Source organism: Pezoporus wallicus, unplaced genomic scaffold (assembly GCF_028554395.1).
Source record: "Pezoporus wallicus isolate ANWC-B61680 ecotype Strahan unplaced genomic scaffold, APGP_CSIRO_Pwel_v1 contig_10426, whole genome shotgun sequence".
Lineage (NCBI taxonomy): Eukaryota > Metazoa > Chordata > Aves > Psittaciformes > Psittacidae > Pezoporus > Pezoporus wallicus.
This window is the reverse complement of record NW_026636432.1, coordinates 97,218-118,086: the sequence shown is the minus strand read 5'-3', so window position 1 is coordinate 118,086 and position 20,869 is coordinate 97,218. Positions and strand designations below refer to the sequence as shown.

The 20,869-nt window shown below is 55.2% G+C and overlaps 3 protein-coding genes across 3 annotated transcripts; 1 reads left to right on the top strand and 2 right to left on the bottom strand.

The window, feature by feature from the left end:
- Nucleotides 1-8,490: 8,490 nt before the first annotated feature.
- LOC130594428 (ectoderm-neural cortex protein 1-like) lies at nt 8,491-11,050 on the bottom strand. Its single transcript, XM_057400300.1, has one exon. It carries the CDS (start codon nt 10,995-10,997, stop codon nt 9,228-9,230), a length of 1,770 nt encoding a protein of 589 aa, XP_057256283.1. The 5' UTR covers nt 10,998-11,050; the 3' UTR covers nt 8,491-9,227.
- A 2,766-nt stretch (nt 11,051-13,816) lies between these two features.
- PEX11G (peroxisomal biogenesis factor 11 gamma) lies at nt 13,817-15,815 on the bottom strand. Its single transcript, XM_057400296.1, has 5 exons — nt 15,724-15,815; nt 15,428-15,616; nt 15,156-15,334; nt 14,408-14,455; nt 13,817-14,281 (listed from the first exon to the last, which is right to left on the bottom strand). Exons 1-5 carry the CDS (start codon nt 15,787-15,789, stop codon nt 14,056-14,058), a joined length of 708 nt encoding a protein of 235 aa, XP_057256279.1. The 5' UTR covers nt 15,790-15,815; the 3' UTR covers nt 13,817-14,055.
- Nucleotides 15,816-15,889: 74 nt separating this feature from the next.
- SAXO5 (stabilizer of axonemal microtubules 5) lies at nt 15,890-19,856 on the top strand. Its single transcript, XM_057400298.1, has 8 exons — nt 15,890-16,418; nt 16,865-16,965; nt 17,157-17,248; nt 17,340-17,455; nt 17,541-17,659; nt 17,811-18,012; nt 18,746-18,831; nt 19,470-19,856. The coding sequence occupies exons 1-8, from the start codon at nt 15,890-15,892 to the stop codon at nt 19,656-19,658; spliced, it is 1,434 nt and encodes a 477-aa protein (XP_057256281.1). The 3' UTR covers nt 19,659-19,856.
- The last annotated feature ends 1,013 nt before the right edge of the window (nt 19,857-20,869 follow it).

Here is a 20,869-nt window from a genome sequence, read left to right as displayed (position 1 = left end):
TCCTAGAATCAACTGGGTTGGAAAAAGACCTTGAAGATTATCAAGGCCAACCAGTAAAAGTCCATTCCTAAAAGCAAAGCTGGAATGGAGGGGAATTCTTCTTAAAATTAATCTAACTTCTTGTCAAGCCAGTGTGTGAGCTCCAGCAGCTCTATATAGTCTATATATAGGACTGGCTCCAGGCATCTCTGATCCCATCTCATTTCTCCCGTAAGCACGCAGCAAAGAATGCACAGATTGTTCCCTCCTTTGTGCTGTGGTTTGGGCCACTCCTAGTGAAAACTCAGTGCCCCCGTTGCCTTAAATTACCAGGTTTTCAGGAGTGTTAGCCTAAAGCTGAGTGGAATAAACCCGCTCAGCCAAAGAGGGATGTCGCTGATCGGGTATTTGAAACTCATCTTTGGAAGCATTTATTTAATGTAATTTCTGCCTCTCCTAAAGTTTGGGAGTGAGAGTTCTGGGGACTGAAGGGGTTGTTTGGCTCCTTCCTTCTGTGCAGTGGGTGGTCAGCTAGTGAACAGTGACATGTAGGAAATGAAGTCTGCAGCGAGGGCTCATTCCTCTTAATGTTTTAACATGAACGCAACGCTTTCCATGCTCGCTGTCAGAGTTGTGGACCCAGGACTGTTACAGGCTGGGCTGTTGGTTCAGCACCCCAGAAGCTCCTTGGGATATGGGTCCTCAATGTGTAACTGAGAAACTACCTGTAAAGTCATCTGTCCTCAACACACATGGCTGGCTGCAGCTAGCTTGAGGACAACTGTTTTCACCATGAGCAGGGGCTGCATCTTCTTTCCCTGGGGTCAGAGTCAGTGAAGTACCATAGGAGGTATGCATGTGGCTTCCCATTTGGTACCATACCCACCCTGGAGAAGGCTTTAGAATTAGCAAATGCTGTGATACGTCATTGATGCTGTGATATCAGGTTGCTAGTGCAGAGCTTACCGTAGGGGAGTGTGGTAAGATTGTTTGTCTAAAGGTGATGGAAACACGTGAAAGTTTATTCTTTAAATGAATAATGGGTCGTCTCTTCTGCAGAAGTGAGTCAGTGAAGCCATTGAATCACTGCAGGTGAGTGAACCAGTCCTGGACTCTCGTCTTCAAATCTCATTCCTAGGAAAATCACTCTTCTAGGCAAATTAGTTTGCAAAATACTGCTGTGTCCTGAGCTCAGTAACCTGCTACTGATCCTGCGTCACCTCCTTCCCGTCTGACTTTTTGATTACTCCAGATAAAAGGTTCCTTTCAAGTGATACCTGAGGATGAGACAGTTCAAGATTCTGTGCCTCCCAGGTGCCTTTTGGCTTCTTGCTGAGCTGGGGTGTGGAGGAAAGGACAGCGTGAGCTTTGAACTGCTGCCGCCTTTGCTTTGTGTCACAGCCTTAAAACTCTGGTCATGTTTGTCATTTAATGTGGTGATGTTGCAACGTCGAGGCTGTTGCTGTGGGTCCGATTTTCAGCTTCCACTCTGGTGTAAAGGAGGCTTCCTCCTTCCCTCCCCATCTGGAGTATGGGCATCGCGTATTTCAGGCTGAGGATCCCTCCGTGCTCACTGTGTGTGTGTTGTAAATGCTTTCCTAGTTTTTCCCCTGTGCTCCCTTGTGGATCGTCGTCGTGGCATGGCCCCCAGCTTGAGATCGCTCGTCATCCCCCCGCGCGATGCTTGCTCACGAGGTAGTAGCATCCCTGCACGTAGGAGTCCTTCCAAATAATCTGCGGACGGTTTTGTCGTTCTGAGTAACTGCATCCATGGAACTCGGTGTTTGTCAGTTGCATTTACAATGAGAGTTCAAACTTAAGCTCGGAAAGGGTTCAAAATCCCTGGTTTGTTTTCCCTTCTACTTTCAACTCTGCAGAATAGGAGCTGAGGCTCCGCGGTGCTGCTCAGTGGAGTCCCTGTGTGTTGTGCCCCTGTGCAAGGAAACTTGGAGCGTTTTGTTGTCTTCCCCAGCACTTCTTGCATTTACGAGGAAAAGCAAACAGGTTACACATGTGCTACCCCTGCCTGACCTTGCTGAAGAGGCGAAAGAAAAGCCTTTTCCCTGCTCTCTCTTTGGAGGCCAGACCCAACATCTTTGTACCCACTGGTGGCTCCATCAGTTCATCAAATGATGCTCTGGTTCGGAACATTCGTGCCATGTTTATAAATCAGTTTTTGTATATTTTTGTACTGAAAGCAATTGGAGCACTTTAGGAAAGTTCAGTTCAAATCCCATTTCTCTCTGTACCTGGAAGGGAATCGCTCATGTAAGCAGATCCTGTCGGCGTAACTGCATCTCACTCGGAGCTGTGAACTCTTGATGCTCTTTCGTCTTAGGTCTGGTTTCTAGGCCCACCTTGCACTGTAGAGATGTACTAACTGATCATGGTCCGTGGTTAAATTGACCCTTTTGTTGGGGAAGCGTTTGGTTTTGGGTTTTTTGGTAGGGTGTAAACAGTGTAAATTCCTTTCCTGTTGATACTGCAGCAGCCCCATCTTTGTAGTCTTTATTTCATTTGTAAAGTCGATGGTTCAGTGTTACCGTTCTGTTGAATTGTGCACTCCTGATGAATTGTTAACTTGATCTTAGCACACCAAATGATGATTTTTACAACGATCGCAATGTTTCTCCACTGAAGGATTTCAGAGCTGCAATAGGACTGAAACCAACTTCTAGCAATAAAAAAAGAACATTGAAAACTGACTGCCTCTCTCTGTCTATATTTGTCATCATTCCCTTTGGACCGAAGATCAGAGCAGCAGCCACCTCTCACGTGCTTCTCATTTCCTGCCCTGCACAGAAATAAGGTGCCAGATGAACAGAGCTCCTGATGCTTTTCCAGAGGAGAGGAGGGAGCGCAGGAGGTGCTAAGGGGAGGATATGAATAGCTGTGGCCCTTGCCAGCGAAGTAAGCTCCCTTGGGAAAAATCAGCTGGTCCCAGAATGCCTGAACTCAGCATAAGAGTGAATGAACCCAACACGCTGCTTATATTAGCATGTAGGTGCTTTGCATGGTGCCAGGCTGAGACGTGCCTGGCTCTGTCCCAGCCGCTATCGGCTCCCGTTTGGAGCAAGGCAAACAGAAATAGAAACTTTCTCCCTCGTGCTCGTGCCAGTTTGGCAGCGCTGGCTCCCAGCCCCATCCCATCGCCTCCGGCTGGCGCAGCGCTTCCCAGCCCCACAGTCGGCAAGTTCTGTTTCCTGCTCCGATCCCCACGCAGGAACCTCAGCCTAGAGCTTGACCAGAGGCAACCCTGGGGGGGGGAGATGGGGAGAGCTGCGACTTGGAGCAGTGCTCTCCAAGGAAGAGGTGGGATTCTGATCAGCAGAATCCTGCTCCATAGCACTAGGGAAAACCCTGAGCTGGTTTTGGTGCCAGTGGTGCAGCGTGCCAGGCTCTTGGCACGGCGCTGCATCTTTGTGTCTATCCGAGCATCCTTGGGGGCCCTGTGTTCTTTGTGTGCCGGAGGCAGTTGGATGCAGCCTGCGTTTTCAGTCTCCAGAGTATGGGTGACATCTGGGCTGCAGCATAAACCGGAGCTCACTTGGGAAGACACGAGTTTTTCCCACTTTTCCCACTTACAGGAAGTAACAGGCTGATGTGAGCGCAGGTTTGATGTGTTTGTGTCAGCTTTTGCTTGCAATTCCTTTAAGAGTGGATTTCTTCCACCTGGTTCTGCCCTGCTCCATTCCGCAGGAGCAGAGCAGCCACTGGAGGTCCCCATCTCTGTGCCTTGGCAATCTGCGAGGCGAGCAGCTTCGTGTCCTCATCTAAACGTTTGTCAGCAGCCAGCAATGGAATCCAAGTGACTCCCTTTGGGACAGCTGAGAGGGACAGTCCGGGACTGAAGCTCTCCCAGAGCAGTGAGTTCGATATTCTAATTGCACTGGGTCCTCCTGCAGCCCTTATCGTGTGTCAAAGCAGTAGGAATCATCTCCAGAAAGTCACAAGAGCCAGGATCTGGGAGATCCCTGAGACCTCCGGTATGAAGACGGGCTGAGAAAGTTGGGGCTGTTCAGCCTGGAGAAGAGAAGCTGCATGGAGACCTCATAGCAGCTTCCAGTGTCTGAAGGGGGCCTATAGGGATGCTGGAGAGGGGCTCTTCATTAGGGACTGCAGTGACAGGACAAGGGGTGATGGGTTAAAACTGAAACAGGGGAAGTTTAGACTGGATATAAGGAAGAAATTCTTTACTGTGAGGGTGATGAGGCACTGGAATGGGTTGCCCAGGGAGGTTGTGAATGCTCCATCCCTGGTGGTGTTCAAGGGCAGGTTGGACAGAGCCTTGGGTGCCATGGTTTAGTGTGAGGTGTCCCTGCCCATGGCAGGGGTTGGAACTGGATGATCTTGAGGTCCTTTCCAACCCAAACCGTTCCGTGATTCTATGCTCCAGGGTTAATGTGGCCACAGGGCATCCCTGCAGCACAGATTCCCAACGGGAGCTGCCCAGAGCTCAGCAGGGGCAAGTTGAAACCTCGGGGGCAGGATTTGCATCTCTTAGCGGTTGGGTGCTGCTGCAGCCGCGGGTGTTCAAAGGCCTGTGGGTGTTCCTGTGTTAGCTTTGGGTTCCTTGGGTGCCTGCAAACGCCTCCCCTGTCACTGATAACGCTGTTGCTGCCTGAGAGACGCGTTCTTTGGTGTTCACAAGCAGGGCGTGCGAACAGGACGGTGCCTTCAGAGCCCCTGACTTGCTCCTACCGGTATCCCCGCAGCTCCGCCCTGCCTTGTCTGGCTTTAGGATCTGGAGCTAATTAACCTGAAACCCAAAGCACTTTCTTTCTACGTGGCTGACTCATTCTGAGGCCATGGGCAATGCCCAGCTTTCTGCTAAACCTCCCTCTTTCATGTGGGTGAGACGAGGCTGATGGTTCCCATCCGTGCAGCTGAGATTCATTGGCAAGGCAGATGCTGGAGGACAACCGTGCACAAAGGATATCGGCTCTGGAGCGCGCTCTGACAGTGGGAATGTGCTGGTTTCTGCCTTTCCCTTTCCTCAGCCCTCTGATTCAAATCCGGTTTGTGTCATCCCAGCGATGGGGCCAGCCCAAGGCTCAATAGATGAGGGATGTGGGGCCTGTCGTTGTGCGGTGCCTTCATTGTTCGCTGCTTTTGGGGCCCTGGGATCTGGCAGGGGATAAAAGCCAGGGTCTGGCTCAGAGCTGGCAGCGTGTGACACACGGTCCCTGGTGCTGGGCCACTGCTGCACACAGAGGAGGCTCAAACAGGGCAGGGATTGCTTTGTTCTGGGGCCCCACGTACACAGGAGCAGCACAACGTGGACGTGCCTCTTCCCCTGCCCGAGCGGTGGCTGGTGCCTCTCCGCTGCGTGGGGCACAGCACGGTGCTCAACCTGGAGCTCTCCCGGACGGCTGCACGTCACACACAGACCTTTCAGGGGGGTTCGGGCAGGTGGATGTGTAATGTCCCTTTTACCCCCGCCACAGCATCCACAGTCATGGCCAAAGGCACACCGTGTGTAGTTTGTGCTTTGCTTTTCCTTGTGCTTCGCCATGGGTTGTCATTGCAGCAGCAGCACATCCTCCGGTGCCTTGCTAGCTGCGTTGGTGGGTGCAGTGCAGAACGTCGGAATGACCCACACCAACGTGAGCCAGAAAAGGGAATTTCTCAGTTATTCCTGTGCTGGTTTGGGGGTTAACATCCCTGTGTATCCACAGTGGAGAAGGGAGAAAGGCTCTGTGATGCCTTGGCACTCCGGCAGCAGGGGATGCTCAGCAGAGAGCACCCACCAATGCAAGAAGCAGTATAGCTCTCTCCAAGTCAATGCATACATGAGACGTTGTGGCCAGGAGGGAGGTGGGTCAGCCTGATGGTCTATTTCCCTGGCTTTGGGGGCCTGTAGGCTTTGTGTGAGGAGAGGAATATCCCATGGGACAGCAATGTCACGCTTGGAGCCTCCCAGTGCCCACGTGTGTTGCCTCTCCCAGCTGTGGTTGTGGGCTGGGGTCTAGCTCCTGCAGCTGGAGGGATGAGGCCACAAAGTGGGGTTCTGGGCTAGGAGGAGAGGCCTGTGTTGAGGCTCTAAAGGAATTCTATTCATTCTGCCCCAGTAACCAAAGGAACCCCCTACACCAAACTCACCTGCACCCCCCTTGGCCTAAACCCTCCGGCCCCAGCGCCGAAGCAGCGAGCGGCTCAATGCAGGGAAACATCGAACTGGGGAAACAGGTCTGTTGGGATGACTTCAAGCACGCAGAAGGTGTCGAGATTGCCCCAGGGGTGCTCCCTGCTGTGCCGAGAGCTGGTTCCTGCAGGAGGAGCTGGGGCTGGAGGGACACCATGGGGGCTCTCTGCCAGATGAAGGAGGATGAAAGGGATGAAAAGCAGCTCTGCCTTTGTTGCCAAGCAGTTGGGAGCCACTGTGGAGCAGCCCAGCCCAGGTGTGCTTGAAGTGCTGGTTTTCCAGGGCTTGAAGTGAGGAAACAAACCAGAGACGCTCCCAAAGGCCCAGGACTCAGCTCACAGGGCTGCAGATGCCAGGAGGGTGGCAACAGGAGGCAGATGGACCTAGAAGCGCCTTTGTCCCTGGTGCAAAAGGTGGACGTGGCTGGGAGCCAGCGTTTATTGCTTGGCAGCACAACTGAACCAGCTGCTGCTCAAACGGCTGCGGATGAAACCTCCGCTCCCCTGCCTTGCCCAGCAGTGTTGGACTTTGCCCAATGCTCAGGATTAGCTGTAGGGATAACAAAGGTGAAGCAGCTCCAGGCTCTCCAGCAGTGATGGAGATGCTGCCCTGCTGGCTTCTAGTCCTGCGCTGTGACTTTCCTCTGGGCTGCAAGCTTGCTTGTGTACGAGGCATGGCCAAGCTGGGAGCTGCCTCATGCTCCAACTGCTGGGTCATAGAATCCCAGCCTGGTTTGGGTTGGAAGGGACCTTAAAGCTCCTCCACCTCCAACCCCTGCCATGGCAGGGACCCCTTCCACTGGAGCAGCTTGCTCCAACCTGGCCTTGAACACTGCCAGGGATGGGGCAGCCACAGCTTCTCTGGGCACCCTGTGCCAGCGCCTCAGCACCCTCCCAGGGAAGAGCTTCTGCCTAAGAGCTCATCTCAGACTACCCTCGGGCAGGTTCAACCATCCCCCTTGGCCTGGCCCTACAGGCCCTTGTCAAAAAGTCTCTCTCCACATCTAAGAGGTCTTTTCCAACCTAAATGATTCCATTCTGCTGCCTGCGGTGCTCCAGGCTGGGTCTGCAGGGCAGGCTGTGGGCTCCTCTCCCCTGCAGCCTCCCGTTGGCCTCTGCACTGATGGCGAGGTGATGCAGTGAGGGCAGATGAAAAAGGCCCAGCCTGGGGCTGAAAGTGCCTGGGGCATCAGGAACCAGCACGGAGATGAAGTCAGTGCCTCCGCTTCAGCTGCCCGCAGCAGGGCAGCTCTTCCTGCCTTTCCCCAGTGCCACTGATGTATTGAGCTCTGGAAGCAAAGAATGGATCGCACCCAACCCCTGCTGCTGCGGTGAGGCAGTCGCACCTTCCCTCTGACCATGCTCATTCTTGTCTCCTGCCTCCCACCCCTAACAGAGCCTTCCCATCCCAGCCACTGCTGCCATTGCCCGGAGCACACAGCCCTCGGGGCGGGAGCAGCAGCGCTTCCCCGCATTCCTTTTGGCAGCGAGGAAACCCAGCTCTGCAGAGGATGCTGCCCGGTAAGGGCAGAGAACAGCTCAATCTTTGGAGCTTTAAAGAGACCTGTGTGCCCTTCAGAGCTAGAAGGCAGCACTGGAGCCTTCCCAAGTCCCATACGACAAAGATAAGAGGAAGATCTGAGCCTGTGATGGCTGATGGAGATTCGGACTCAAGCAGGGAATACTTTGCACTCTTTCCCTCGAGTGTGGCTGGGAAACCTTGCTGCTGAAGTAGAAAGACAAGGGACACCGTGGGGTTTAGTCACGTTTAATTGAAGCAGCTCCAGGCTGAGCAATGAACACACACAACTGCTCTAGATTCACACAGAAAGCACAGAACCAGCCCATGGGCAAAGCACTGTCACGTGTTAAGGCATCTGCAGGCAGCAGCGCAGTCCAGAGCCTGCTGCCAGTGACTTAGGAGCTTCCCGAGTCCGTCCCAGTACCACTTAACCCAGACCATTCCTCTGGTTCCTCCTCTGAGCTCACGCGGGTGAGGAGAAAGCTTGGAAACCTTTTGCTGTTCCCCTTCCCCACTGGGAACGAAGGGCATTTACAGAAGCAGCTCAAGCCAAAGCCCTGAGCCCTGCTGATGCCAAGGGGATCCACGCAAGGGTCAGACTCACTGGGTACGAGGAGGCTCCTGCTGCCTGGGTCCTCAGGCAAAATGAGCTGTGAAGCCTGTAGTGCAGAAGGGAGGATGGGGAGAGCAGTGTGTCAAAGAGAACGCTACTGCAGCGGTGTGATGGCTGCTTACTGCCCTCCGCACCCCGGACTTTTCTATAGCTATCACGGGGTATTTGGGCACGTTAAGGAAGCTCATTTGGGTAACACACCTCTTGCAAGGGGGAAAGAAAAGCCCTGTGATTCTCTGGCACCTTTTCTGCCTTTAGAAAGGCTTCATTCCAGCTGCAAACTTTTAAAGAGTTAATGGCTGTGTTGCAGGAAAGCGATGGCATGAAAGGGACACCGGGGAATAATTAGAAGCAGAGAAACCCTGTGTTTATATGCAGACAGGGCTTGTCTTACAAACGCAATTACCGACCCTTCTGGGACCAAACCCCAGCTATAATCTTGTCCTGGCACCAGCTCACAGCCCTCACGACCCGCAAGACATTTGGGTGCCACCAGCAGCTTAACCATGGCACCAGGAGGAGGAGGAGGCTGTGCTAAAAGCAGCCTCCCATGGCACCACTGGGTCTCCTGCAGGCAGCTCGCCTCTCGCCCAGCGACTGAGGAGCTTCCTGCACCCAGTGACACCCAATCCTCCTCACAGACAGCATTCCCCAGAAGCTTTGCATAGGCCAAGACCCAGTGGAAGGGCTGGGATGCCAGGTTAAGTGTCTGTTATTAATACTAATCTTCTCCCCGCAGCGTTTCAGCACCTAAAGAGACGTTTGGTCTCGCTCCTGCAGAGCTTTACATCAAACCACCAGCCCGGAAGCACCTTTCTGGTGCTGATGCTCCGTTCCCTGCAACGACTCCAGTCCCAGTCCGGTTCCACACGCACCTGCCCCTCAGGGTTCACCCCTTGCGCAGCACAGATTGGAGCTCTGGGTTGATGCACACCTATTTACCCCCCAGGTCCTTCGCCACGCCGCGCCTCAGGCGGACAGGTACTTCCAGGTGCTGATGAAGGCGGTGGGGATGAGGGAGTAAGGCACCGTCGTGACGCTGCTCCACGTGTCGGAGGCTGGGTCGTAACAGTCCAGCGTCTTGCAGCGCTGAGCCCCGCAGTACCCCCCCACCACGTACAGCCTGTTCCCCGAGGCCACGGCGCGGCAGCTGATGCGCTTCGCGGTGACGTCCCCAAACTTGGACCACTGGAAGGTGTCGCTGTGGAAGCGGTACGCGGAGCTGGCCGAGAACTCCGTGTCGCCGCCGATGACGATGACGTGGCTGCCCACCACGGCGGCGGCCGTGTACCGCCAGGGCTGCGGGCAGCTGGCGGGCACCGACCAGCGGTTCTGGCAGGGGTCGAAGCACTGCACCTTGGGCAGCTTCTCCTGGTTGGCGCTGGTGCCACCGAAGACAAACAGCTTCATCTTGGCTCCCACCACGGCGGCGTTGCTGACGCCTTCGCGCAGAGGAGCCACCAAGGACCACTTGTCCAGCTGCGGGTCGTAGTGTTCCACTTGCTTGAGGGAGACGGAGGGGGAGGCCGGGAAGGCGCCGCTGCCTGCTGTGTGCCCCCCCACCACGTACAGGCAGTGGTCCAGCTCCGCGGAGCCGTGGCCAAACCGCGCCACCAGCATGGGAGCAGCTTTTGCCCACTCGTCGTGGAGGGTGTCGTAAACCCAGACGTCTTTGGAAGCGCCGTTCTCGGAGCCTTTGCCGCCGGTGATGTACACCTTGCAGCCGATAGCGCAGGCGCTGCACTCCTTCCGAGGGCTCGGGATGTCCGCACGGGGAATGATCTCGCTGGTTTTGTGATCCAGCACGTAAATCTTGTCGCACATGAAGGTCTGGCCCCCCAGCAGCAGCAGGGCCTGGCTGACCTTGCGGGGTCGGGCACAGCAGCCCGTCACCAGGCCGTCGTTTTGCAGGATCTTCATCTTGCACCGGACGGCGTCAGCCACGATCTCCTCTCCCAGCTTGTGGCTGGTCACCAGCTTCTCGCAGGCCACTTGCTTGCGCAGGTAGGACTCGGGCAGCAGGGCCAGGCGGACAGAGCGCAGCAGCTCGGGCAGAACTTCGTGACGCCGGGGCAAGTCGTAGCGGATCCAGCCTATAACAGCTTCATAGACCAACGTCTCGTCCTCTACCTCCAGCTCTTCGCTCTCCACCAGCTCCAGCAGCTTGTCCTTGGGCAGTCGCAGGAAGTCTTCAGTCTTGCAGAGCGAGGTGAAGTTGGCCAACGCCATCCTCCAGGAGAGCTCCAGCAGCCGCTCGCAGCAGTGGGCATCGGACAGCAGCAGCATGTTCAGGCAATTCCCGGGGTAGAGATTCTTCTCCAGAAAGTCAGCCGAAGCCTCCCGAATATCCTGGAACTGCAGCATGTCCCCGGCTTCCAGCAAGGACTCGGCGTTCTCCTCGTTAATCAGCACCCGCGCCGAGTAGGCATAGTCCAGCAGCAGCTCCAGCACCTCGGGGTGGAGGGAGTCGTGGAAGTTCACTTCAGCGTCTCTGCTCTCCTTCAGGCCGCCGCTGAACATAGCCTCGAAGTAGCGGCTGCAGGAGGCCAGGACAGCCCGGTGGCAGTGGAAGGTCTGGTTCCCCGCACGCAGCACCACGTCGGTGAAGAGGTGCCGCTTGCGGAGCAGGTTGAGGTGCGTGAGGAGGCTGTCGGCGTGGCCCGGTTTGTGGAAGAGGTGGATGTTCATGGAGCCGGAGCTCGAGCGGGATTTCCGGTTCTCGTGGCTGCTCACGGACATGGTGCCGAGGCCGCCCCGCCAAGGGAAAACCGGAGTCAGCGCAGGAAGCACCGGGACCGGCGCGGGTGTAGCCGGGACCGCGGTAAGCGCACACCGGAGGGGAGGGGGGGGGGGGGGGGGGGCTCGCACCGCGCAGCCAGAAGCGGGCACCGGGCGGTCCCGGACCAAAGGCGGTTGCAGGGCACGGCACCGGCGGGACCCGGCAGTGCCCGCTCCCGGTGCCGCCCGTCCCGCACCTCGCTCCGCTCCCGCCGCTCAGCTCCGCCGCCGCCGCACCCCGCCGCGTGGCCGCCCCGCCGCAGGCCCCGCCCCCGGACGATGGAACAGCCAATCAGCGGCCGCAAGCGCTCAGCGCTCGCTCATTTATGAATGGGAGCCGGGGACTGGCGTGCGCATGCGCCGCCCCTTAACCCCTGCGTGCCCGGCGGCAGCGTGTCCGGATGTGCCACCCCCCCCGAGCCCCGTTGTCCGCCCCGCAGCAGCGGCGGGGGCCGGGACCCTCCTCAAGCCTTCTGCAGCCCCGGTGATGCCGTAACTGACCCCCAGCTCTGCTGCCAACGGCCCTCGGATCTCGGCTGCTTGCTTGGTCCCTCCCAGACCCCACCATCATCCATCCATCCATCCATGCATCCATCCATCCATCCATCCATCTATCCATCCACCCACCCATCCATCCACCATCCATCCATCCCATCCATCCATCCCATCCATCCACCCACCCATCCACCCAATCCACCCATCCATCCATCCATCATCCACCCACCCATCCAAACCATCCATCCAATTCATCCATTCATCCATCCATCCATCCACCTATCCATCCATCCATCCATCCACCATCCATCCATCCACCCATCCATACCATCCATCCTTCCATCCATCCACCATCCATCCATCCCATCCATCCACCCACCCATCCATACCATCCATCCTTCCATCCATCCACCCATCCAATCCATCCATCCACCCATCCAATCCATCCATCCACCCATCCAATCCATCCATCCACCCATCCAATCCATCCATCCACCCATCCATCCACCCATCCACCCATCCAATCCATCCATCCACCCATCCATCCACCCATCCACCCACCCATCCAATCCACCCATCCACCATCCATCCATCCCCCCACCCATCCACCATCCATCCATCCATCCATCCATCCAATCCACCCATCCATTCACCCACCCACCCATCCACACTTAGGAAGTGTTTTCCTGAGTGCAGCAAAGCAGGAGCCGGGTTGGGCTGATGGCTGCAGCAGAAAAGAGGAAAAATCACCCAAAAAAAGCAGTTTTGGGGAGGATGGGGTCCGTGTGTGCAAGCGCTGCCAGCGCTGCCCTGGGGAGGTGGCTGCAGACACCACAGGGGCTTGAGTGCTGTGTGCCAGTGCTGCTGCTCCACAGAAACACACAGCTTTTGGAATGACCACGTTTTGCTTTACCTTTGCTTTCTCCTGCACTTCCGAATGGCTCAACATGGAAGCGGGTGAACCAAATGCACTCGGAGCAGTGGAGAGGGGCCCTTCTCTGTGGTAAAATTGAAAGCGTGGTATAGAGTTTTATCATTTTGGTATCAGAGATGTATTTGGGGTCTTTTCAATCTCTGTAGATCCCACACTGAGCGGGAGAGGGTATCCAGGAGGAGTAGCTTCATGAGGTTAAGGATCTGAAAAGAGAGAATCTGATTTCTTATTAAACCCCATGAAACTGCAGCAGGAGCCACTGCAGGGTGACAGGAGCAGGCATCAGCTGCAGCTGTCCCTGAGCAGGACCCAGGCACAAGATCTGTAAGAAAAAAAAACAAGTTTCTTCCTGTTTGTTCTGCCTCCCCCAGCCCCAAAAGCTGGGGATCTGACAGCAAACCGGGAGCAGAGTCAGGCAGGCATCCTTGGGGTGCACTGCAGGGCGAAAGTGCAGATAAAGAGCAAGGACAGGGCGAAGGATAAGGAGTATCGAGTCCTCACTCTGCCCTTTGGACACAGGCAGGAGATAGTTTCACATGTCTGTTCCAAAAGCAACACCACAAAAGAGGAGGTCAGAGCTCCTGGCTGCAGGAGCACGAGCTCCACACACACTCAAGCACAACCTTTTTCCAAGGCTGCATTTTCCTGCTGCTCCCTCAGGTGCTCCCAATTCTTTTGGTAAGCTCCCACAGCGCAAACGTTTCCTGACGCCCAGGCACCACTTGGAGCTTTCTAGAACCAGGTAAAAGCACATTTGCCGGGTTATCAGGAAGGAAGGTTCACTCAAGGCCGACTTTGAAGCATTCATCTCGTTTATTATTGGCACCACCTAGAAATGTAACTGTAAACCTCATCTTTGCACGGGTTTGATTGGTTCTTTGAACGGGAATTAATACATTCGCTGCTACCGCAGCCTGGTGGAAGAGCTCCACCCGGCGGCAGCCCAGCAAGGCACGGCTGGAGGCTCGGCGCAGCTTCTCCTTCAGGAGCAACACGGACTCGAAGAAAGCCCCAACACGGCTCCCAGTGGTTATTTCCTTCCCCTCTGGCCTCCACAGAAACACAACCAACACAAAATAACAGCTGGCTCCTGTTTCTGCTGGGGGCAGCACTTCTGGGCTCAAACACTGGAACATCCGATGGAGAAACTCCCATGATCCAGGTCGCCTCCCAAGGCACCAGGCTCAGGCTCACAGGATCCAGCTCTCGGAAGTTTTGTGTTACAGAACCGTGGCTGGTTTCCCTCCTAATGGTGACTTTGTGCGCTTTTAAGTGACAGCGAAGACTGGAGGGTTGTGTTTGTCTTTTGAGGATGGAAGGATGGAAGTTGTTTTCCCTGTTTTCCCTATCCCTATTTTATCAATCATAGATTTTTTGATTTGTCAGAGGATTCACCTGAAAGATTTCTCAATAGAGCAGTAACAATCATTAGCTGCAAACAACCCCCTCTGTAATAGACATCTTGATTACAGTCCCACTTACAGGATGGATGAAATCAATCACTGCCTCCCAGGAGAGTTAAAGTGCACCCTGCCTCACTAAAGGCATCTTCACCAGGTAAAAATTGGGCTCCTGAAGCTTAATGATGGTTTAGGCAGCTTCAGAATTCCCTCCTCTAGAGGCTTGGTAGATACCTATCAGGGAAGATACAGTCCCCAGGAGACCAACTAACCATGGAGGAAACCTTCCAGCCCACAGAAATCCTGGAGGCAGCCAATGGATTGCGTTGGAGAGATCTGCCCCTTGTGCAAGGATGCTCAGAACTTCAGCCTTCACTTGGGCTTTCGCTTCCTTCCGACTCTGAGGCGAAGGTGTCCTGCTGGAAGCAAAAGTAACATGAGGATCGATAGCTCATCATGTATTAACAATTAGCGACAGCTCACAAATGAGAACAGGCAGAGCTGTGTTAAATGAGCTGGATGTCCAAGAAGGGCAATCTTACCCCTTGTGCTGCCTCAGCTTTCTTAACTGGCACAAGATTCTGAGGGATCTGAAAACAAGAGAAGAGAGTTATCTCCCCTATAGCAAAGGGGGGGGGGTTGTTCTCAACATGAACTGTATCTGTGAGGAAGAGCACCCTTCTACTGCTTGGAGGGCCATTCATTTTATCCTGATTAATCAGAGAATCATAGAACAGCAGCTTGGAAGGGAATTCAGGGATCATCTGGTCCAACCTGTCTAGGCAAAGCATGACCCCAACTAGATGGCCCATCACCAAGCCAAATCTTAACAGTGCCCAGCACTGGTCAATCCCCCACTTCTGGGGGAGATCACTCCAATGGCCGATTGCTCTCATGATAAAAATCTTTCCTCTTGTGTCCAGCCAGGGTCTTCCTAAGAGTAACTCGTACCTGTTACCCCTTTTGCTTTCCATGTGACTCCTTGTAAAAAGGGAGTCTCCATTGTCTTTGTAGGCACTCTAACTACAGGAACACAGTGATAAGGTCTTCCCTGATCCTTCTTTTCCCAGGGCTAAACAGACTCACCTCTCTCAGTCTTTCAGCACACGGCTGCCCTGTCCTTGGATCATCGCTGTGGCCCTTCTCCAGCCCATCCACATCTTTCTCTGGTATAGCAGGGACCAAACCTGAGCCCAGTATTCCAGGAGCAGCCTGACATGCGTTGAGTAGAGCGGGACACGCTCCATACCCTGCCCATCTCCTTCCCCCCCCCCCCGCATCCCACCTTACCGCAGGATACCAAGGAGCAGGGACAATGCCCAGAGCCCCATGCTCAGGGTCCACCACTTCTGAGCATGGGCACGGATGATGCCGGCGTTGGCGGCCCACGCGACGTGCTCGCAGGGGTAGTACAGCTGGTTGGCCACGTTGCAGAGCACCGACAGCGCCCGCACCAGCCCGTCCTCGTCCTGTGGGGAGCACGGGGGGGCGGGGGGGACACGCACTGGTTCCTGCGGTGGGGCCTGGGGGGAAAGGGAGCTGCCGGTCCCCCCCGCGCTCACCTTGGGGCCCAGCCCGTAGCCGCAGCTGTAGCGGAGCATGGCGAGGTCATCGAAGAGGCGCAGCACCGTGCGGCAGGCGCTCAGCTCGGCGGACACGGCCAACAGGCTCCCGGGCAGGCCGGACGGGGAGGCCTGCGGCCCGGCCAGCGCCCCGCCCGCCAGCTGACAGCCATAGCAGAGAGCACGGACCTGCGGCGAAGTCGGGGGGGGAGCAGAACCCGGTGAGGGGCGGAGAACCCGGTGAGGGGCGGAGAACCCGGTGAGGGCCCAGCCGCTCCCGGCTCTCCCTCACTCACCGCCCGGTCGCGGCCCCGGTGGGTCTCCAACGCAGCGACCAGGCCGCTGAGGGCGCTGGGCGCCATAGCAACGCTTCCGGAATGTGACGTCACGGCGCGCTGGTGCACGCCGGGAAGCCGTCGCTATGGAGACGCGGCCTAGCCTCCGGAGCGAGGCATTGGCGCCATGGCGGCCTGCGCGGTGCCGCTGATCCCCGCGCCCCTCACGGGCCCTGCCTTCCTGAAGGCGACCCATGCCCGGCTGGGGGATGAGCGCTGGGCGTTGGGCAGCGCCTGGAAGTCGCTGTCTCACACCCACTTCCCCCCGCGCTGGGGGGTTCACAGGAGGTCTCCGGTCCCGCTGCCCCCCAGCGGGCGGGTGCTGAGCTCGGCCTGGGGCGGCGGGGACCCCCGCTCGGAGACTCAGCGGGCGTTTCCCGAGCGGCCCCTGCGGGCCGCGGCCCCGGTCGTGCCCCCGGAGCCGATGATTCGCATGCACACGGACCCCCGCGTCTGCGTCCGCACCTCGGAGACCAGGGAGCGCTTCTGTCCCCAGCCCGCCGCGAGGAGAGCCGCCGTGCCCACGGGCAGGGCGCGGGAGGACAACGTTCCCTGCGGAGACAGGGAGAAAATCGGGCTCCTTCCGTCCATCTACACCACCTCGTACCCAGCGCATGAGGTCCAGCCTGCTGCCAGGCCGTGGCACTCGCACAGGAGTAAGCTGCTGTACCCCGGTGCTGCATAGGCTTCCTGGGGGTCTGGTGCCTTGGTTCAGGGCTACACCATATTGGGCTGCTTTGCTTTCTCTTTTAATGGATGAGTAAATCACTCTGATGCTCGTAGCACAGGGTGGCAGCACTCACTAGAGCCCCTCGCCAGCCAAGCTTTGGCTTCAGAGCCCTTCTTCTATGCTCGCTGCATCCTCTCATGCTGCAGGATTCACACCAGAGCTGCATCACTTCTGAGGTTCCACATCCATGTGCTGCAGTGTTGTGGCTCACCTTATTGCAGCCTGGCGTCAGTTACTTTGCCGTTTCGTTATAAGAAATAAATTCAGTAGTACTAAAATGCCGTAAGAGCAGCTGCCTCAAGGCTGCAGTTTCAATAGCATTAATACTTCCCATATAAAATAACACCATTTCCCCTTCTGTCTGTTTGGCAGGATGTGATCCCATTAAAGGGGATGGACAGTCCTATTACCACACTTCTTATCAAGCACAGTTTAAGGGTGAATGGAGTCCACCTGCAAAGCCAAGTGAAAAGGTAACAGCACGATTTTGGGGAGGACCAAGACATAGTTAAAGGACAGCAAGTTCTCACATTGAATTCTGTCCTGAAAGGGGTGGGATCTGTGCAAGTGGAAACCAGATGGATGGAAAGACAGGAAGGAAGGGGAAGGGGAAGTTCAACAAGGCCAAGTGCAAAGTTCTGTATCTCTCTTGGGTTCCCTTCAGCGCACGTCTATTAAATTTGGGGATCCCAGAATCAGTGGATCTATGAGTGAGCAGAAACATGCCTACAGTGCCCCAGACAAAAGGACGCACAGGTATCAGATGGAGAACCTAGTGGGCATCCTCAGGAACTGGTCCTTCTGGTGGACACTGCGGTTTAAGCACCTCCTATCTGATCTCTTGCAGAGCCTACGACAAGGAACATGCTGCCTCCCAGATCCAGCACGTAAACGTGCAGCTGGGGGATGGTTGTACCAGATTCTCCACCTCAACATCCGAGCAGTTCCCAGCATACAACGTAGGTAAGGCAGGTCTGTGACACAGAGTCAGCTGTCAGTTGTTCAGAGCCTGGATTGCTCCGACACCCTTCACTCTTGCTTTTACCAGAGCCTGTAACTACGGTCCACCCAAACCGGTATGCCTCATCCATCCCCAGAGGTGATGAAGACCCTGAAAGAAACCGAGCATTGGCAAGCACTACTACTACACGGCTCTCCTACCCAGAGGTCTGTTCCCAGCTTTGCTGTGAGGGTGTTTCTCTGTTGAAGACCCTCTCTTCTTTTATGTACACTACTCTGGCACCTAAAGCCAATGCTGTTGTTCCTTCTCCCTTCCCTGCACAGCCTGTTTCTGTTAAAGCAGCTCTTGTGTTCCCAGACTGCCTGCCGGAACCTCCCCGCCAAGCCTGACCTGCTGCTTCACAAGCACCCAACCAAGCTCTGCCTGGGAGATGAGCATCCAAGCCCCCATTTGTTCAGCACAACGCAGCAGTCGGACTATCAGCCACCCCAGCAGAGCGAGAGAGTGATGGCAGACAGCAGGAGCCACCGAGAGAGCCACATCCCCTTCAACTACCACGGTAAGGCTACATTGCTCAGGCTGTTGTGGTGCCAGGTGAAGCTTGCTGAGGTTCTCCTCGCTCTGTGCAAGGGATGGCAATGCTCTGGGAAGGGAGGCAGCTCAGATATCTTGAATTGGAGGCGGCAGGAAGGCACTGGTGCAGCAACATGCCTTTAGTAAAACGAGAGTGTTACCCCCACACCAGGCAGACCCTTTCTACACGTGTTTTTAGAAGTTGTTTTGTGTTCGTATGTGGGAGGAAGGAGGGGGTTTCTGTGTTTATGCAACCTCAGGAGGGGAGGTGGGTAGAGCTCGTCATGGTCATTATGAAAATCCTCTGACTTTGCCTCCTCTTTCTCACGGCCAGTACTCTGCAGCAGAGAGGTCCCTTCATGCCAGCTATCTGGGTTTAAGTCCTTTGTTTTACTAAATGTGGAATGGATCACAGTTGAATTGATCTTTTCCTTGGCCCCAAGCTTCTGGAGCAGCTCCACAACTAGTGTGGAGTGCTATGGAATGATATTCCTGTAACTGCCATCTGAATTTCTTCACTTACCTCCTCACCTTGAGGATTGTTTTCTGCCTGGCCAAAGGTTTTCAGCCAAGTGCTGAGAGCAGAGCCTGTTTTTTCCTCTCATTAATGAGATATATGCAGGTCTGTGACTGCAAGTCAAACTGCAAAGCTTTTCTGATACTGCCTCCTAACTTACTGGCCTGAACTTAATTTTCAATTCAATTCCATCTGTTAGCAGATGAATGTTCTGTCACAACCATGAAGGCCACACTGGTTCCACACAGACAGCAGAAACAACGACCCTCTGAAGAGATGCTACAGCAGGTACAGCCTTAATAGCCTTGGATTTACCATGGGGTGGCTTGGGGAAGCAGGTCTAGACCAAGCAAAGCTATTGCCTCCCCACTAACATAGAATCATAGAATAGTTAGGGTTGGAAAGGAACTTAAGATCATCGAGTTCCAACCCCCCTGCCATGCACGGGCAGGGACACCTCACACTAAACCATGTCACCAGTTTCTATGTGTGCTCTTGAGCTACTTGAGCTAGGACAGCCATGCATCGAATCCTGTCTGCCTCCAGCCTCAAGTAAAAGCTCTGTGGGGAGCAGAGTTGCAGATAAGTCTCTGAAGGGAGAGGAAGGACAGGCAGCCAAACTCCTAAGCCAGGGCATGTTGGAGGAAGGGGAAGGTGATTCTGGTCCCCCACAGAGGATCAGAGGAGGAAAATTGGCGTAGCTAGAGGTGTCCAACCAGGGTAAATATCTCTTTGCACTACTAGCAGAGAACACTGTGCCTCTGCAGAGAGAGGATGCAGGTAGGCCCAGACTGCAGCTGCCCAGGGGAGTGACCCTTCAGGTACCAATATGGGGCTCAGATGTTGGGGCTGCCAAGTTCTGTGTGACCACCTGCCTCTTCCCCAACCCCATCCCCCCTGTGCTGAAAGCTCTTTCCTCTCCTCAGATCAAATACTCACACCTGGGGCTACCCTGGAGGGCACAGGACCTCTTCAGGACTGAGCAGAAAGATCAGTTCACACCCAAGTTCAGACGTCCAGCAGACATCCAAAAGGCAAACTTCCAAGTGAGCTGCGTCCCCCTGGGGACCCTGAAAAGATACTGTCCCCAGAGAAAAGTGCACTTCGCTCTGTGATGTTCTCCCTTCTTCAGTGACCACCCAGAACATGCTGCTCTGTGGACTGCCTACACATCGTGTAATCTCTTAGCCATCCTGGTACTCCTCTCTTGGCCCATCTGTGTGTTCTTACAAGGAGCTTTTATTTCTCAAACTGAATGAGGACACAAGAAGGTGTTGTGACAGCAAGAATAAACACTTGGAGATTAGCCCAAAGACATGCGTGACATCTCTCTGCATTGCAAGACCCACCAAATGCCTCTAGGTAGGTGGGGTGATGGGAAGCTCAGAGAAAGGGCAAGAGATCAGCAGCAGAGTAAGAGGCACTGTCAGGGCTGTGTGTGTGCTGGAATATTCCCTTAGGAGCTGTTTGGATTTTGGTGTCAAGGCTGAAACCAAAGGTCAGTGAACAGCAGGGCAGAGAGACAGCTCTCCCCAGCTTATGATGAGCTGTTTTTCTGCAGGCGAGCCATGTATTTTTGATGACTTACTAACTCATGTAGGTTTCTTGAATGCTGAGCTTGCACTAACTCTGTCTGGGACACGGTATTATAAAAAGGGATGTGTGTGGGGTGGCCAGCCCCATCCCTTGGGGGGCCAAGGAGCAGGGTCAGCTGCCGCCTTGTCACAGCTGCCACTTCTCAAGCTCTCCTCAGCTTTTTAGTGCAGGTGGGATTGATTCGCACACGCTGTGAGCCAGCACCAAAGCCTTTGAGCACGGGTGTCCAAACCATTTCCAGTTGCTGCAGTTTGTGTGTGAGCAGTGGCTGGGCACAACAGCCCGCATGCTTTCCTCTTGGGATTTGACTCTGTCTCTCATGAAAAGGATAGGCTTTGCTCCACGTACTCAAATCTTGCAAACGCACACAGGCACCTCGCTCAGGATCTTGTGCCCCGTGCATTGCAAACACCTTGCTTCAAACACCTAGGCTGGATGCTTGGTGTAGTAACAGGGACTGGCATCTGCTACAAGCCTGCCCTGTTACTTCTATGTGACCCTGAGATGTCGTTGCCACCTGTGCTACTGCAGAAACAGCCACGGTTCACAGGACATAGATAGTGAACACCACCCCTTGGTGGAACCCGCTGGCTGGGAGGGCCCTGTGGTTATTCACTTCCTTGTTCACACTGATTCTGATAGACCTTCAGAGACAGAAAGTAAACCTGGCTTTTGGGGGAAGGGCTGTTTGCTTTCTCCCACCCTTTCCAGCAACTTCCCAGGAATGCCT

Coding starts and splice junctions, on each gene's coding strand:
- LOC130594428 (XM_057400300.1), bottom strand. CDS start 10,997: ATGTCCGTGAGCAGCCACGAGAACCGGAAATCCCGCTCGAGCTCCGGC.
- PEX11G (XM_057400296.1), bottom strand. CDS start 15,789: ATGGCGCCCAGCGCCCTCAGCGGCCTGGTCGCTGCGTTGGAGACCCAC. Junction 15,335..15,427: donor GCTACGGGCTGGGCCCCAAG/GTGAGCGCGGGG, acceptor TGCTCCCCACAG/GACGAGGACGGGCTGGTGCG. Junction 14,282..14,407: donor AAGCTGAGGCAGCACAAGGG/GTAAGATTGCCC, acceptor TGCTTCCAGCAG/GACACCTTCGCCTCAGAGTC.
- SAXO5 (XM_057400298.1), top strand. CDS start 15,890: ATGGCGGCCTGCGCGGTGCCGCTGATCCCCGCGCCCCTCACGGGCCCT. Junction 17,249..17,339: donor CCAGACAAAAGGACGCACAG/GTATCAGATGGA, acceptor GATCTCTTGCAG/AGCCTACGACAAGGAACATG. Junction 18,832..19,469: donor CTGAAGAGATGCTACAGCAG/GTACAGCCTTAA, acceptor TCCTCTCCTCAG/ATCAAATACTCACACCTGGG.